At 40.0% G+C, this 18,374-nt stretch overlaps 1 protein-coding gene across 2 annotated transcripts; it reads left to right on the forward strand.

Moving 5' to 3' along the window:
• The first annotated feature begins 194 nt into the window (after window positions 1–194).
• LOC136350439 (prolyl endopeptidase) lies at window positions 195–4,661 on the forward strand. Of its 2 annotated transcripts, none has more exons than XM_066302125.1 (13): window positions 195–343; window positions 403–505; window positions 590–797; window positions 856–1,059; window positions 2,263–2,345; window positions 2,399–2,538; window positions 2,592–2,751; window positions 2,806–3,003; window positions 3,055–3,234; window positions 3,293–3,555; window positions 3,608–3,957; window positions 4,062–4,252; window positions 4,406–4,661. In XM_066302125.1, exons 1-13 carry the CDS (start codon window positions 309–311, stop codon window positions 4,469–4,471), a joined length of 2,181 nt encoding a protein of 726 aa, XP_066158222.1. In that variant the 5' UTR covers window positions 195–308; the 3' UTR covers window positions 4,472–4,661. The 2 variants fall into 2 exon arrangements, with proteins under 2 accessions (XP_066158222.1, XP_066158223.1); XM_066302126.1 differs by having other exon boundaries at window positions 228–327; window positions 383–505.
• The last annotated feature ends 13,713 nt before the right edge of the window (window positions 4,662–18,374 follow it).

Below are 18,374 nucleotides of genomic sequence, written 5' to 3' on the forward strand. Positions count from 1 at the left end.
GGAGAACTGAGAATAAGAAATTTGAGAATTTATTTTCGTTTAAGGGAAACAGAAGAAAGCAGTGGCATCAAGGGTAGTTACAAAGGCACAAAGAAAAAATCCTGCAAGAGAGTTAATAGAACTATTAGGAGCTCAATAGGAGTCACTCGGTGCAGCTGGAGTTCCCTTTTCGATTCAATACTTAAAAAAAGTTAAAGGAACGCCGTAGCGGTTGGTAGTAACCTCAATTTCCTCTTTAATCCTGTTTTGCATTCTACTCATTTGAGTTGGAAAATTATAAAGTATAATTTGCTATTTGTTACATTTTAATGCGTTTCATCTCGAAAGGTATTTTTACATTTAGGTAAATAATACATTCATTTATCTGTTCTTATCTGAGTAGAATAAGCGTTCAATTGGTAGGCTACACCGTTCAGTATCTTTATTAAGAAGTATGTCTCTTATTACAAATTATCCGAAAGCAAGACGGGATGAAACAGTTAAAGACGACTATTTTGGCACTGTGGTAAGTTTTTATTCAAGCTTCTATATCTACACCATTATAACTTTAATACTTTTTTTTTTGTAATTCTGAACTCTTTTAAATTAGGTCGAGGATCCATATCGATGGCTGGAGGACCCAGATTCTGAGGAGACAAAACGTTTTGTTGATGTTCAAAATGAGATTACTAGGCCCTACCTCAACAGCTGCACTCATAAAGATTTTATTAAAAGTCGGGTCACAAAGTTATGGAATTATCCGCGATGTTCTGCACCTTTCAGGCGTGGAGACAAATATTTCCAATACAGAAATTCAGGTGTATATTTTTTGATTCTTCACTAAATTTAACAATATTTTAATTTTTTCAATTTAAGGATTACAAAATCAAAGTGTGTTGTATGTTATGGAGAGTATAAAAGACCATGGGAGAGTGTTTCTTGACCCAAATTTATTGTCTAAAGATGGTACGGTTGCATTATCAGATACATCTTTTTCTGAGGATGGAAATGTCTTTGCTTATGGGTTAAGCAGCAGTGGATCAGACTGGATTGAGATAAAATTTAAAGATGTTGTTACTGGTAAGCAAAAAAGCATTCAAACTACTCTATTGTATTTTTTATTAATAAAATTGACATGGAGGGTCTCTAATTTCAACCATTTATTCTGACTTATGATACCAATGGTGAATATTGCCACCACTGTAAGTAAATACTGTCTCAATCAATCAAGTCATTAGTAATTATGTTGGTCAAACCTGGCATAATTGTTAATTAAGAACATGTGGAAAGTAACTTGGTATGGATACTTTTCTTTGTAAAAGTTATGTCACAATCTAACTGTTTTGCTCATTATATTCATAGTAAACCATGCAACAGCAATCAGAATCTTCCCGTTTAATTTATACTACAAACCCATTTTGCCCTAATCTTCTACTCCCATTGCTTGATCCTGAGTGTGGCGCCATCTAATGGCACCTGTCTTCATACAGAGTTATCCCCTCCCTTAAGGCTTTAGTTATTAGATCTTGTCGAACGTCTCTATATTAAACTACCGCTTAATTTGAGAGAGCACTAATAGAGACCTTGACCTGTTTAGCCTTGAGGGAGGAACGCACCTCCGAGCACATCAATTTTCACCACAAATGGAGAAAAAGAAGTATTTGGTGACACTCACTAAACGACTGTTTACGATACCCACTTTCACTTATTAGATATCAGGTTTTCTAGGGACGTACATATTTCAGAAATCTTTGAAATAAATGAAAACCCCATTAGTCGATTATTTTAATCCACAAGCCACACATCTTGTTTACTGCAACGCTAACACTCGACTGAATCATTTAAGACATGTTATCGGTACGAAACATGCAAAAAAGTTTACAACCTTCCTTTTGTAAAGCTATAGCTCATAGATCTAAAGGATGATTCGCGATACCAAATAATGTACAGTGTTACACGATTTGGTTAAATGGGAAAAAATTTGCGATTTTGAGAGAAAAATTTTAAAATGCAAATCAAACTACAAAGTTATTTTTGGGGCTTTCAGGTGTTATTGCGTTTATCAAGCAAAAGGAAATCTTACCCTGCCCATACTAGAATATAAGATCCCGTATGAAATACATGTTTTTGGAAAAAGCGCTATTTCTATCAACAATCTTTAATAAGGAAACCACAATTTCCAATTATTTTACTAATTAGATGAATTTTTTTAAAACTAAATTGGCAATAAGCTAAAAAACTATAGGAAAACTTCTTAAAATATATTAATTTATTTCCTTATAGGCGCAGATTATCCAGAAACCCTTAAAAAAGTGAAATATTCGCCAATGGCCTGGATGCACGACAATAAGGGCTTTTTCTATGGGGTATTTGTAACTGACAAGACATCGAAAACAATATTTGCCAACATCATTTTTAGGCATATTTAAATCAAGAGGGAAAGGCAGATGGTTCAGAAACTACCTCAAGCGAAAATCAGAAACTTTATTACCATGAATTAGGAACTGATCAGTCTCAGGACGTGGTAGCTGCAGAATTTCAAGATAAAGAGCTCAGAATGTAAAGTTTAGTTTCTGCCAAAATTCAGCGCCTTTCATAGCTCAAATTTTTAGTGGTGCTCAAATTAGTCATTGTGGTACTTATCTCTTAGTCACTCCAATCAAAGGCTGTAAAAACTACCTGGTGTATTTCGCGAAAATAGATCCGTCCCAAAAAGTTACAGAGAAGTTGGAACTCGTTCCTGTAGTAACAAATTTTGAGGCTGATTATGAGGTTGTGCACGTTTCATTTATGTAACGAAATTTACTTTTGTTAATCTTTTTCTAGTACATCACCAATGTAAATAGCCGATTTTACTTTCGAACGAACAAAAATGCGTTAAACTTTAGAGTGATTGTAATAGATTTTAACTCTCCCGCTGAGAGTAATTGGGAAGTATTTATACCAGAGCAGCAGGCCGTTCTGGATGATGTACACCTCATTAACAATTCGATGTTGGTTGTTTGTTATTTGGTCGATGTGAAGGTATTAGGAATTTATTTAAAATTACAGTTTCTCCACTGGGCACTGTTGTAGCACAAAATGCATATTATTGATCTTTCTGGAACAAAAGTTTACGAATTTGCCATAAATTTGGGAACTGTGTGTGAAATAACAGGGAAAAGATATCACAAAGAGATGTTTTATAGTGTGTCCTCCTTCCTTACACCTAACGTTATTACTAGAGTTCAATTTGGTGAAGAGATTACAGAAGAGGTATTAAAATGAATTAAATCCACCAGTTGATGCTAAAATACGAGTGTGCAATTTTCAGTTATATCACGAAACGAAGGTGGGCGATTTAGATCCGTCCTTATATGAGACCAAGCAAGAATTTTATGAGAGTAAGGATGGCACCAGGGTGCCGATGTTTATTATTAGCAAAAAGGGTGCAGTAAGGGATGGTTCCAGCCCGTGTCTTCTATATGGTTATGGCGGTTTTAACGTAAAATTGACGCCGTCATTTGCCGTCTCAAGACTAATATTTGTAAATAATTTCGATGGAATATACGCTCTTGCAAATATTAGAGGAGGAGGGTAGGATTATCGACAAGTTTTACTTGTTCCTTCGTTTAATAGATTATTTTAGGGAATATGGGGACTCCTGGCATAACGGTGGCAGATTCGAAAACAAGCAAAATTGCTTCCACGATTTTCAATATGCGGCACAGCACTTGATTAAGGAAAAATACACCAGCTCCAGCAAGTTGACCATTCAAGGCGGTTCCAATGGAGGGCTTTTGGTGGCTGCCTGCATTAATCAAGCTCCGGAACTGTTCGGAGCTGCGATTTGCCAAGTTGGGGTGTTAGATATGCTGCGGTATCACAAGTTTACAATTGGTTACGCCTGGAAATCTGATTATGGATCTTCGGAGGACGAGGGAGGATTCCGATATTTATATAAATATTCTCCAATACACAATATTAATGTTCCAAAAGGTACATTTTATGTTTGTAATGAAATCTTATTTTTTTCTTAATTTCTTCCATAATCTTGTGGTTATTTATGATCAATTCTACCATTTCGACCATTATAATTGCAGATGGCGGTCAGTATCCAGCCACTCTACTTTTAACCGCTGATCATGATGACAGGGTAGTACCTCTACATTCGTTGAAATTCATTGCAACTTTGCAGTACAAAATAGGCAGTCTACCTCAGCAGAAAAATCCGCTGCTGATAAGAATAGAGACCAAGGCTGGGCATGGAGCGGGGAAGCCAACAACGAAAATAGTAAGTTTCGTTCGAATTCTTGTGAGTTAGGCCGCATGCATGATTAGCTTGGCTATCTAAAATGATTTGAGTTGTTTTGGGATTTTCCGATTTGCTTAAGTCGTTGCGTTTGAATGTGTTTTAGTAGTACTGACGTGATTTTCCTTTTTGTAGATTGACGAACTGACTGACATATTCTGTTTCATCTCAAACTCTTTGAAAGTCAAATTTTCGGAGTGATGGAACCAGCATTCATTGGTTCTACAGACGCGCTGTTTTATTCATCGATCCTATATTGATATTAATATGAAGATATATGTTAAAGTATGACGACATGTGATTCTGGTGTATTATTAAAGTTCTATTGTCGTCTTGTATTTGCCATGGGTTGAAGTATGTATCGTTTATTAATAAATATTTGAAAAATTTACTGATTGGCTGAGTTGCAGCTTAGTTTGTACGTTTTTTTTTATTACTAATAAGCTCCAGGTGTGTGAAGTAGGTGTACGAGTTACATGACGCCAAAGTTTGTCCCCTTCTTCTGCCTTAGGAACGTGGTTTTCTGGGCAAAACGCGGACTATAGGGTGAAATGGAAATTGTAATTTTGAATTATTTTATTTACGTTAAATTTTCTTTTAGAATTACGATCAATCTCAGCGGTCGACAGAAAAATATAACTCAATCGAGTATTAATGGACGATGATAAACAACTCTATTAACTTGTCGAAATTTAATGTCCATTATAAACCATAAAAATGCTTGTTTACGTAATAACTTCCGATTCGTTTCATCTGCTACTTTGCATGCGAGATTTACTCGAACCTCATTATCCCGAGCCTTTTCTTTGATCTTCGGATTCACAGGTCCACTCGCCTTTGACTTTAACATTTGAAGCCAAATTTTCTTTCCTTAGCTCTCGGTAAGGCCGGTTAAGAGTGTCGCGTCTGAGCGTGATTTATTCCACGTTTTTGACTCTGTATGCCTTAGCAGGACGCACCTGCCTAACGACCACCATTTCACTGTCAAGTTTTACTGTGAAATACAGTTCAATTGTGATAAAGTTTCGTGTGATAGAAAGTCGTGAAATAGAGCATTTACTGAAATCCCTAGGCGGCGAAATGTACGAGTATACTGCCAGCAGCAGATATAAAGAGTGTCCCAGAAATGAGTGCCATGAAGCAACAACTTTTGTTAAACAATTTGTTTTTATACTCACACCTGCTTCTGAGTTTTTCATCTATTAAAACCACTCTATGGAACCGCCTATGGATTTTTAAAAATCGAGGTCCATGCTATTTTATCGATATTTTGTTGTCGTAAATTTTTTTACTAACCGTGATTCAAGCTATTCGCCCAAGGTTGGTCATGCACGTGTCGTTTTTGTTGCTGTGGGGATCAGGAACCAGACAAAAAAATTAGTAGGTACCTATGCGAGGGATCTCAAATAGGATAAACAATTTTAGATGCCACAGGCAGGTAGCCGATCTTTGATTAATCCAATTGGAAAATTTTTACACAAAAAACGTACTTGAAAAAGATGTCGCTTATTGCGATTTCCATTATTGATTGAAATTATGGCACTTATTTCTGGGACACCCTGTATGAGGAGAGGGATGACAAGTTTCAAATGAAACGCCCTATAAATTTTACTGCTTCGTCCCAGAAGACTTCACGACTCCTAGCGGATAAATCGGCCCTTTTATTGCGCCAATTTGACGTATTGGACAAAAACAGCTGGGATCAAAGGACAATTTGATTTAAATGAAACGTTGTTTTAGTCCAGGGTGCATTCGGACAAAAAATCCCTTGCCCGGCGTCACGAATGACGATTAAAATCGGTAGTCATACATGTCAACCTTGAGTCAGGAAGCGGATTGTTTTGGTTGAGACTAGGTATTAGGTGCGGGGGGGGCTGAGGGATTAAGTAAAGTAGGCACAAAGTTTTAGAGACATCTAGTCCTCAACGTGACATTCCAAGTGTTGCTTACAGGGCCGGCATCAGCAGATCTGACGCACTGGGCCAAATTTTTAACCTCTTCCCCCCTTCGAGTTGTCGCGGGTCGCTTAGTTGACTCTGATCCCATAATATCGATGGTAAGGATCAATAAAAAAGAAAAGTGGGATGTAATAGCATCGCTTTATGAAACATTAAAATGTATTTCACTTGACTTTTCCCGGAAAAGCGACAAATTTGTTGAATTCGGTTCAATGGGCGAACTAACCGGATAATACTGATTCGTCATGAAAACAATGAGCAAATTTATTGGTCGGAACAGTGAATTGCAGAAGCAATAAACGTTAACGAAGAAAATATGAGCTCAATCTCCTTGTATATAAGACGATGACGAGATTTATTATCCTCAGATAGAGACAAACCTGCGTTCTCCGGAAACTGGAAGTGAAAACTACAGGAAGCCGGAAGTTCTTCCAACTAGTCGTTCCAAGAATAATCGTTTTTCTTGATTGCTTGTATTAGCTTTGGTCCAGAATAAATGCGTTACGGATTTATTTTCTAACGGCGACTATGGCCTGATCTTTATTCATTTTTCGCTTTTTCCTTTGTTCGGTCCCAGCATTTATGAGTATAATGCGCCCATGTTTGCTACGATTGACCCTTGGCGGCATCAACCATTATAGTACAAATTATTTATTGCCCTCCACTGGAACTTGAATGCATGGACCCTTTGTCTTTCACATTTTATTGTTGCACATATCAATAACCCTACTCGCGCACTCAACTGCATCAAGGGGCACCACCTTCATTGACCGTTCTGTCCTCCAGAAGACTCGTTACAATTATCCAGCAGGGTAAATTGACCACCGAAAGAAAAGCGTATTCAATTTGTCCCAAATTTCCCGACAGCATTGCGTGAGTTACAGTATCCACGGACAAGCGGGGCGATTAAGGTAAAGCCTTAGTGAGCAGTAATCCACATTCAGGAGCCATATGTTGCTCCAATTAATTTATAGTTTTATATAAAGCAGGGATAGATGTTCGGTATGGTTTCAGCAGGGCACGGGTCTTATTAATTAGTCATCGGCATGTGGAGCAGTGTCCAATAATTAATGCCAATTAATTCCGGTAATTAGGTAAAACATTGCAACCCTATTAGGGTGACATTGCTACACGCTATTATTTAGAACTATCTGCAGGAGTGCGAAATGCATCTACGCATTGGGCGGCTTGTAGGGGCACATGTATTAGCGGATCTTGTATGTTTGAGAACTCCGGCAGCGGCTACTGAACGTTTTGATGAAGTACGTTAATAGCTTTACTGAATCGAGTACAGCGGGAGGAAAAACCATGTGAACTCGAAAGGATGAAATCCGCTACTTGGATTATGTCAAGTTTAAATGGGCGACCGTCCGCCCTACCTAATGAGCCGTTGGAGATAATTCCTGCTACACCGAATAATAAGGGGGGAAAGGCTCCATGGGGTGGATACTGAGAAACTGCCGAAAAAGTATCAAAAATGTGGTGTACTTTCTGATTTCTAGTACGTTGGCCCGCACGCTCTCCGGATTTTGCCCCATTAGATTAATTTGAATAAAAACAAAGCTGATCATTGCTGCCTAAAATCGATACGGCGAGTCCCGAATATGATATCTTTGCCGAGGGCCGTTCTCAGCAGCTCTGACTCCCTGGGCGAAATTTTTAATCCCCCCCTCAAAAAAAAAACCGTCGAAGAGAAAACTCCGTCGCTCTGCGCCTTCGCCAAGCCTCGTCCCCCGTAACTCTGGCACCGGCTTTTCCCCAAATTAAGGCGATCTCGCATCTCTCTTGGTTGCCGAGAAGCTGACTTCCAGAAACGGACACCCGGCACACCCATGCGTCTACCTACGAATATAACCGACACCAGTGGTTTTTATCTGCGTATGTTGGGGCGCATTCTTTATCTGTGGAAATGGGACTAACAAAAAGCTTCGGCAATTCGGCACTCGGCAATAAACCGTAAAATATCTATAAATCCTGAAAAGCGATAAAATTGCCGTTTAAAAAAGTAGATGAGATCTTTTAAGAGCTACGGGATTTTGACATAAGCGTGTGAATATTGATAGTCATGACTTGCTACCCCAAGAGCCCTTCGGGATAGTAAAATTCGGCTAGTAAAAATAAATACAACAGTGATTTATGTCCTTACTTTATTCAAAGCAACGTCACATAAACGCTTTTATGGCATATAACGAATTTTACCCAGAGATACTTGATTTTTTCTATTAACTAGATGGATAAAACGGTTTATGGTAAATAGACAATATAGTTTACTGCCAGAGATAGAGTTTCGCTTTATAAGTAGGTAATGCCTTTAATATCCGTACTGCCTTTGTCGACCCAAATCTCACAGTTAATTTTCAGGCAATTATTTCCATTGTCATTCACTGGGTCTATTATGACAGCAAAAGGCAAATAATTTGTGTGATGTTAGTAAAATTTTATGAGCTGTTAATGCCTGGGTCAGCTGGTAATTAGGCATGTGAGACGGTTGGTAAACCGCCGAAATCCCTGTTCATTTTCAGTGATAGGGATCCTCGTGTGAAATCATTCGCACGCAACTGGTTCTCCTGGGAACCACATTTTGAGTTGGATTTACGTACACTGGAGTGGTTCCCTTGTTGTCATTGCTCTTTTCGTACGTACCCACACACAGAGGTTTTCAACGAAAAGCAGCCACCCTCGGTGTCTCTCCAAACTATCTTTTGATCGAAAATTGCCAAGACATGTCAGTAAAAATGGCGAATGTCATGTAAAAATACGAATTTCTGTCATCAAACTTGCAGCCGTTACGGTCACCCCCTCTGAATTTTCAAATGGCACCTCTAATTTCGAATGCACAGGTCAATTCATAAGGAATGCATTCTACTATTCCCTTTGTGTGTTCGCTTCGAATTGAGACATAAAAAAATGATAAACTATTTGTGTTTATGTTGGTTAAAGTGCCGAGAGCAGTGCGGGTGCCTTTCGTCTTTAACGTTGAAGAACCCCGTACAAGTGACCAAAGACGATCACCGCAAATATGCATACAGGGTGATTCTAGATAAATGGGACCAGCAAGTATCTTGAAATCGAGGAGATCTACCAAAATAGTTTTTTTTGTAATTTTCAGGGGCCCAACTTTTAATGCTGTCAATTCGTTTTCCAAGGTCACCTTCACCTGTCATTTGGGGTCAACTTAGTTTGTTCAAATGGAACGCCCGTTTTTTTTTAGAGATTCGAATTCTTCGTCGATAATAAAAATGTTTCGACTTGAACCGTTTTTTGCGGAAACTGATCAAATTTATAAAAATACTCGATACAAACTAAACGCTTTATTAAGCTTTATTAAGGTATTCGAACAATTTTCATTGCTATGTGGGAAATTTGACTTGTAAAAAAATCAGCCCGATAAACGTCGGAAATGGGGCCGCCGCTGTCCAAGGCACTTGACAATTCTATTTTTAAACTATCGTTGCGGTGGGATGATGTGGTTGGCCCTCGACCATAAACGGTATTTTTCCAACGACCCAAAAAAAACTGACGAAGTCAAATCTGGTGACCATCCAGTTGACTACACCGCTACGCCCATTCGACCTTTGTGGAAAATCTCCATTTAGAACTTCTTTGACAGTTTCGGAAGACAATAAAATTTCCTTAAAAACGATGCATCACATTCCTATGCCTAAACGGGCACATTTCACCCATGAATGCGGCTTCGTGCATCACCTCTCTGCATGAGTATAATTTGGCATTTTTGCCGAAGATTTTTGCTCCGGTACCGCGACGCGAAGGTTTTAAACAAATCAATCGTGAACTCTACAAACTGTGACAAAATCATCAACGAAATTGATGATCGAGTTGCAATCTCCGTGTAAAATACCAACACAGAACAGTGGCGTGGCAACAAAGTAAGCTTATTTCGAAATTGCAAAATCGATGTGTGAGCGCCACCCTTCCTGGAACACCCAGTATATTAATGCGAAGCATGAGCTGTTGTCCGGAATTCATCCTTGTGGTAGTATGTTCTTCTCGATACAGCTACATTTCAAAGAAAAAAAACCAGATCGATATGCGTCCAACGATGTAGGCCTAATTTGTATTGTGGTCACACTGAGATTGTGCAATTAAATCATATTATACGGTTAATAATGTAGCACAACAGGGGATTGATTAACTATTCGGCACCTTGATCTATAATACTGTTACCGCACCGCGTGGTTAACGCTTGCATTATGCGCAAGGACCTCGATTATTAATATTTCCACGGAAATGAGTTTTAATTTGATTTGCGGTTATGGAATAGACGGTCAATTAAGCCGCATTATTCAGTTTCAGGTCATCTAATGTCTATGGGATTATGCGAAACCACAATGCGATTTTGGTGAATAAATTCGATTGCGTAAATTGCCATTACACCTATGTGTACGACATTGAAAATCGGTAAAACGTATAGTTCGCCAATTTGTCAAGAAGCGTTATCTTCGAGATGAGATTTGGACGAACGCAATTAGCATCTTCCGAGGAAATTTCGCATTTTGAGCTCAAAGCTTCTCTACGCAAACAAAGAGTAGGTAGATCCTCAATGCTCCAGGGGAAACGAAGTTGTAAATTACTAATTAGTGTTGGTCTCAAATCCTGCATCAAGGAAGATAGTGCCGTAATTAAGTTAATTGCAAAGTTCGTAAGATTAATTTAATTGAACAAGCACATATTTAGACTGACTTATTAGTTGCGTATAAATCAACATTTCGGTTGGTTCTATTTGCTGTTAGTTTACTACTTGTTTGCTATATTACCGTTCACTTAAATACATACTATAGGTATTTGGCCTCAAGCCATCTGCAAATACGTGTTAGTCCTACAGTGAATAGCAAATTAGCGCAAAGTGAAATCATGTTCAGATATCTCCCCGAATAGCTGATTATTTGTTAAATAAGAGGAAGTTGGAAGAGGGCGTAGATTAGGTGCATTCAGACTGCATTATCCGAACCGTAATATCTTTGCAGAAAGACCATGGTCTTCGACCCAAGAGGGGAGCCCGCAGTCCAGCCGCGCATGTCATTTGAGACGGGCTGTTGCCGGTTACGTCACACGGCGGTAACCGCCGGCAGCATCTGCAGGGGACCGATGGCGCCCTTTCAGCTGATGTTTCATACCTCCATTTCCACCAAGACGACTAAGATGAAGATTTACGTGTAGCGAGATAATGGATTGGAACAACATCTGGACGGATGGATGTTTGCGGTTTCCGGAGGTTCGGCCCGGACCCCCGGAAGCGCGCGGACAACTTTTCGTTTCACCTTCACACTTTCAATCGAAACGTGATCACCCTGTAAGTTCCGCCCAGCGATTCTCCCCCGACGTTGCCATAAACGGGATTAAATTTCTGACCCGATGCAGAAACGTCGCGGAACAATTCGAGTCATTATTTATTCCTAATAAAACGGGGCCATGTTATCATAGTTAAGGCACCAAGGACACTCCAGATTACATTTATTTCGTTATTATTTCCTTGCATTTCGCGCCAAGGCCGCAAATGCAATAATAATATGGTTTACGATGCCCTTGCAAACGCTTCGATAGTTCTGACCATGAAAAACTTTTATCATGTTACACGAGAGCTGTAGCTTTTAAGCCATTATCGACGACAAATGCATTTATGCAATTCGGAAAAATCGTCCTTCCGCAGAACAAGAGCAGACAAAAACAATTTACCTTGAAAAGTTATTTATAAAGTCAAGTGCGGGCACAGTTCAAATGACCTATATCAGGACGAACAAAGCGGAATCGATATTATATGACAAAGACGCGCTCACTAGAGGAGCTAATTGGGGGTGAATTAAATAGCCCTTTGTTCTTTGGTAATATAATTCCACCTCTAAAGCTAAAAATAAAATTTTCGCATAAAAGCAACAAGTCCCATTTAAAGCGACTTAATTAAAATTCTAGTTGAAACGGACAATAATGGTCGTTATTGAATCACGAAATGATCCATCTAATCAGTTGCAAGGAAACTATGCAGAAACTACTGGAGAGTAATCAACAGAAAATGCTTACGTTAAAGTTGTATCGATTGCCTAAAAGCTCTTGAACCTTCAGGCAACTGGGTAAAGTATTCTGTCATAAAAGTTTAGTGTGTGGAATGCCGAGAACAAAGGTTGGTTACCTCTTAAAGCTAAAATATATGCTTTCATCGGGCATTCCCCTAAATAAAACCAAATATGCTTTGTTTTGCTTCAAGTTTGAATTGGTCTAAAGTGCTATAAGCAATAAGGCTCCTTTATGCATATGCAAGAAACCTCTAATCGACTAATTCACTAATTGTTTTCTGCGCTCAACGGATCAATTTGACGCGAATTCGAGCCAAATTTCCAAATTGAATCCGCAATTTACGGTAATGGCGTGCATAAATTCGTCTTCTCATAACTTGGTATTCTACGATACACCAATTACCATCAGCGGCCACTTGGCTGCCTTGCCGCCTGCTTTTTTGACCGTCTGAGAGCGGGAGGAGGAAGTCAAGTTCAGGGATGTTTGGAATACAGAGTGTTTATTGCAGTACATTGTTAATCTTGCAAATTGGGGGCGCCTCGCGCGGTTTTTTCCGCCCCCCCGACGGGGGAGCTGAGTTTACAGGGAACGTCCGATTGTCGCTGGCTAGCCGATTTGAGTGAACGCGGCTAACCCGAACTAACTCGGAATTATATTTTCGTGGATTTGATCCTCGGCAACGAATTTAATCAGCTTCCCATAAATAATTCCCCGACCCGAGCGAGGCAATAATCGAAAAAAATCCCGTTCTAGGGCCCCCTAATTTATGTGAATTACGCCATAACAAGAAAAGCATTTTTCCAATTAACTATTTACGAAGAGGCGCTCCTCGAGGACTTAAACGTCATATCTGAATGGTTTAATTCGGTTGTAATTTCTGTTGCGGGCATTTATTTCTGTTTGCACTGCTGCTAAATAAAGGGCTGATCCTTCTCGGAATTTAAAGGGATTATTATTTCGGGCAAGGGCCGCGCAAAAGTTATTACAAGGAATGAAACGTATAAAAGTATCAGTAATTAAGAAAACAAAAGCGATTTTACTGTTCGAGGGTTATTCGGGTTTTATGTCTTTCGACTACACTAATTTTTAGGGAAACATTTTAATAATGGTGTAAACAGAATATTTTAGTGCTTATCGTAAATTTTTCTTTATTGCTCTTGTAGTAGTGTCAAGTCTACATTCTGCAACAGACATTAAAACTGTTTAATGAGCACTAATTTATATTACAAGTGCTTAGGCACTCTAAAAGTTTGATCATTTTGTGCTAGCGCTCGTTACGCAATAATTTCCAAAGTTTAAGACGTTAAAGCGCGTTCGAGGCAAAATTAGCAATTGATTTCAATGACACTTAAGTGTTTTATATCGCAAGAAGGAACCAACTGTTATGGAGCTGCACACAACACAGTTCATTGTCTGAGAGTGGGCCATCGAGTGACGGAATCCAGATCCACGATCACGTACGTGTAATTTCAAGATTAACATCAATCGGCGACTTGAGTGTCACGGCAAGTCAATCGTTCTAAATGTGCCAATTAGAGGTGAATTAATCCAATGGGTTTGACGATGGGCGGCCGATTCTGGCGAAATTTCGAAAATATTCTCCGCACCTAAAGGGATTGGCCTTGGAGGCGACAACACTTCGTAGATTCTCACCGCGACCTGGGAGATCTCACTTTTTAAACTCTGAGCAATGAGCGGCGCGGGTGGGCCGGGGGAACGGGTCACGACGCGCACCACGAGGCTTAATTACATCCACCTCTCATAGCGACTGCTCCGAGTCTTCCCGAGATATCGGGGCGCTTGCGGCTGGAAAATTGGCCAAAAATTGGTAACGGGGAAGTTTTCAGAAGAGCTGGGGGGGCGCATTTTTGGTGATTTTTCTCGGATTTCTCCTCACCGCCATTCGGCACGAAGTCAATAGACTCTACTCTATTTCCATCCGTTCGCTGAAGCCCTCGCTCAGTTTATGGCTCGGTTTGGAAACGGGGAACTAAAACGCAAAAAGAAAAAAAAATCTTACTGCTACAAATACGAACCTCGAGCGAAAGAAATTAGCTCATGAGTCCCGTGCTTGGAATTTGATACAACCGATACATTAGAAGGACGATAAATGCGACAGGAAACGTGAACCCTCTCTGATAACAAACAAGATTAATGATTGGAACCGTATTTTTTCCTCTAAATATCGCCGAAACTTAATAAAGTTCGTCCACTTTTTCTTTATCCGGCAAGGACCCTAATTGCATTCAGTCTATTTCATTTATTTGATTTATCGTCTGTGTTCTTTAAATATGTAGGGACGTTTTATTAAATCAAAGGCATAATTCGGGGCCGATGCCGCGTAAGAAAGAGGGATTTCGATCAATTTTTACCTTTGTAGTGCAACAAACTCCGGATCATGTCCTTGATTGAATGGACTGAGCGGGAGTTGATCGCTTTGCGTGAGGAGTAAATACCGAAATTTATCGGTCAATAAACCGACCAAAAGTACGAGTAATCAACCTCCTCTACCTTGTTTCCTTTTAATGGCGCATTGAAACCAGTTAAAAACTGAAGTTTAATTAATTAAAAGGTTCCCTTTAAAATCCGTTCAATCCCCTTAATGCGGAAAATAGAGGAAGGCAAAACATGCATCCAGAAAAATTATTACTAATTATTAAATTGCTCAACCAATCTCTGGAATATTGGAACGTAGAATTCCTACAAGGGGTATTAATGCCATTAGAATTCCGCAAAATCGTTCGGTATCACGCTTTGACACTACACTTTTTCAATTTTTATAGGAGAATTATGCAGATTACATGATCGTTTTCATTTGGGAAATGATTTTAATCATTTTAATGGACTCTCCCGGAATTAATACTCATTCAAACGCGGGCTTGGCATAAAAATACTGACAAGCAACTTTAAAATTTACGAGAGGGCAATTCAAGATTTTCCGTGAAATTACACCTATTATTTTCGATTATCTCCATCTTCCCGAACAAGGGAGGAGAGGGAGTAAAAATAGACGTTTCCCCGAGTGCAAATATAAAATTCTTTTTTCTTTTACTGGCAATGACGGAACGCGTCCTTAACTGTCACTAGAAACCCACTGCAGTTCCCGCTTGAAATAGCTTTTAATCCGGAAACTCTTCGCTATTCTGATTTAGGACTTAAAACGTTATCCCACAAGGGCCTCGACTTAGTCGCCCTTCGGTCCGACCATCGTAATCACCCCGGGTTAGGTGTTATTCGGCCGGCCCCTGGACGCCTCCTCCCCGAGTCTCGGAACCACCTCCGGAAGAGGGAGCGGGGGGCTAACAGGCGAGGAGGGCGAGAAGAAGTTATTAGAAGCGCACCGGTAGCATCGATCCCCAGCCGGAATCCGTACGTGGTTCACAATATTCAGTAGCTATCAATTCCCCCTCTCTCTCTCTCTCTCTCTCTCTGTCTCGATGCCATTTCGATAACAATATCGATATCAGCGGTGGGCGACGGAGCGAAGCTGACAAATTCCTTAAAATTGTGACGCGCAGTGCGCGCGCACAGGGCCGTACCACGTAGCCCTGTGTGTAAAGCCAGGAGCTGGAGACCCGCGTAACGGTTATCGATACGACCAGGGGAATCTCAGCGCCATACCAGCAGGATCGAAGTCAGATCAACACGCATTCCGAAGGTTATTGAGTGAGTCATGCGCGTTTAAAGCCAGCGCGACCCGTGATCCGTGCCTCAGCTGAGGTCATGGTGACCTTCTGGTTCTATTGTCACTGAGCCTGCTTAGCATCCCGGTGCAAGGGATAACGACTTAGTAATATGAATAATGCACCAATCAAAAGCTCCGTTATCCGCGGTTGTGAGTCATGCCCTTCTTATTTTCGTCAATAATACTTTTGTCCTGTACCGCAACATGTTACAGTCGTTCGGACTATAAACCCAACTTTACTGTATATTTTATTGATATTATATCTGGAATAAGTAACACTCGCATTGAATTAGATTAGGTTTTATTGGTGAAGCGCTGTGAGACATAAAATTTTATTCGTGATCAGTTTCAACGACTGGACGGCCATTGTGGGAAAACACATATAAATTTTAAAGCTAAAGTCGTTTTTTTTCTTCTCTCCGCAGTATATGAACCATGAAAAATTAGTCGCTGGGCGCAAAGGGTCAGCGACAAGTCCGATATCTTTCCCGCCCCAGATCGGATTATAATAGGACAAGATAGGGACGTTCGGGGATATCTGTCGAATAATAATGCTGAAACTGGAGGAGGGACTTGAAAACGACAATTCAATTTCTTTCGGTGATAGATCTCCACTCGAAGAGGAAATCTTGACGCGTCCGAATTGGCAATTTTAAAGTTTGCGCTTGGGACCCCCATGACCACGGGCTTTGGGGCCTTTTTATGCGCTCTGCCGCTGCATTGAAATTTTTCATAAAAGCGAGTCAAGTGTAATTCAATTATCCTAAAACTCCTACATCCTCCACACAAAGAATTATCCTCTAAAAGGTTTCCCTGTTCTAAAAAAGCAATTTGCCAGAGTAAATAAAATACCTGCCGTATCTGCAGTTCATCTTATCTTAATAATGAAACGGAATATTTTCTTTAAAATTTCCCGGCGCACTCACTTCATCTCGTTTTGTTCATTATGTTTTATTTCCTGATAGAGTGGAGGATTCTGCCTCAAAAGTTATGAATGTTCGTTGTTCTAATCTAAAAAAGCATTTGATGATTGAAAGGCATCCGAATACCCAACTCGGGGGAGGGGGAGGGGGGGGGGAGAAAACGTGTATGCCGACGACCCACCCTTGGGATTCAATTTTGCATGCGGATTGACAATAATAACAATATACTTCTAAAGAAATGAGCTTTTAAAGCCTGTGAACAGTCTTTGATGTACATATTAACAATCCGGAAGCAAACTACCCCCCTTTTGCTCTTCTCGTTGCGTTTTCCTCGAAATTCGTATTTTTTATTTAATGTTCCAGAAGAAAAACATTTATTATTCTGCAGCATGAGCACAGATGGATTAATATTAAACTTTGATGTCGGAAGCATAAAGAATTCTTTGAGAGACGGATGTGTCTCTTCGCCTGAAATTAACGTAAGATTAAACCCAAGGGAGTTTAGATAGGAAAGGACAGAGAACGGGACAAGATGTAGCCAGCATGAGCATTTCTCAGGGAGAAAACTCAATTTGCACACGCCGAAAATCCGTTGGCGCCCGCGAGGAAAATGAAAGTTGATGGTGGCTGCCGAAAATCGAAACGCCGGATGTGAAGTGTGGCACGTGGCAGGAGAGGGAAGTTCCGAGGGTGACGCGTCAATCGTTCTAAGTCTCCCCGCCAAATAAACTGAAGAGAAGATGAAAACTCTTTTTTGAGAATTTCAGATTTTTTCGTGTATCTCCCGAATTCATGGGAATTTTTCGAATTTTCCAACGGCAAACTCCAAATTGCGTAACTTCGGCCCGATTTCATCGAACTCGTGAGACCCTCGCAGCGGAACTGTGAACACCCTGTACGTTGCCGTGGTCACTTAATGCCGGATCGGATCATAAATAATCAAAGTTGTTCACCGGCAGGAAAATTTATGTCCTAAACCATTGATTGATGAATTGTCGTAAATTGATGACTTATTTGTATTTAGCAGTGTACAGTATCAAATTTACTGCCGCCGATATCTCGGGGCGGGCACAAAGAGACATATATTATTGGCAAGCCCTTCTGTCCATTAAGCAGTAGAATTTAATCTTTCCTAATGACAAAACAAGACTAAGAAGAGATTTGCTCGAGTTTAGTTTTACGATGTACGAGCCATTAAATTTTCGGAACAATAAACTTCCAGGGTTTCAGAACACAACGGATAGGTACATATAATTTAAGGCTTTATTTGTTGAGTGCATTCAGAGATCTTCAAAAAACTCAAGTAATTACGTGTGGGCAATAAACCTCAAAAGAGATGTCGGCAGGATTCACCCGACCTAAACGAATCCTCGAGGAAAGAAAAAATCCGCATTTTGAACGGGTATTCCTCGAGCCCACCCTTAAACTCGGTTACGACGCCTCCAATCATGCTCATTTTGAAGATTTATGAGAATGACTCATCATAGATTAACAAGAATTTTTCCGTA

Source organism: Euwallacea fornicatus, chromosome 3 (genome assembly GCF_040115645.1).
Source record: "Euwallacea fornicatus isolate EFF26 chromosome 3, ASM4011564v1, whole genome shotgun sequence".
Classification (NCBI taxonomy): Eukaryota; Metazoa; Arthropoda; class Insecta; order Coleoptera; family Curculionidae; genus Euwallacea; species Euwallacea fornicatus.

Bases quoted from the DNA above. Each gene is read 5' to 3' on its own strand.
- LOC136350439 (XM_066302125.1), top strand. From the start codon at position 309: ATGCGTTTCATCTCGAAAGGTATTTTTACATTTAG. The intron at 2,752-2,805 runs GTTGTGCACGTT...ATCTTTTTCTAG, and splicing joins ATTTTGAGGCTGATTATGAG to TACATCACCAATGTAAATAG. The intron at 4,253-4,405 runs GTAAGTTTCGTT...TCCTTTTTGTAG, and splicing joins GGAAGCCAACAACGAAAATA to ATTGACGAACTGACTGACAT.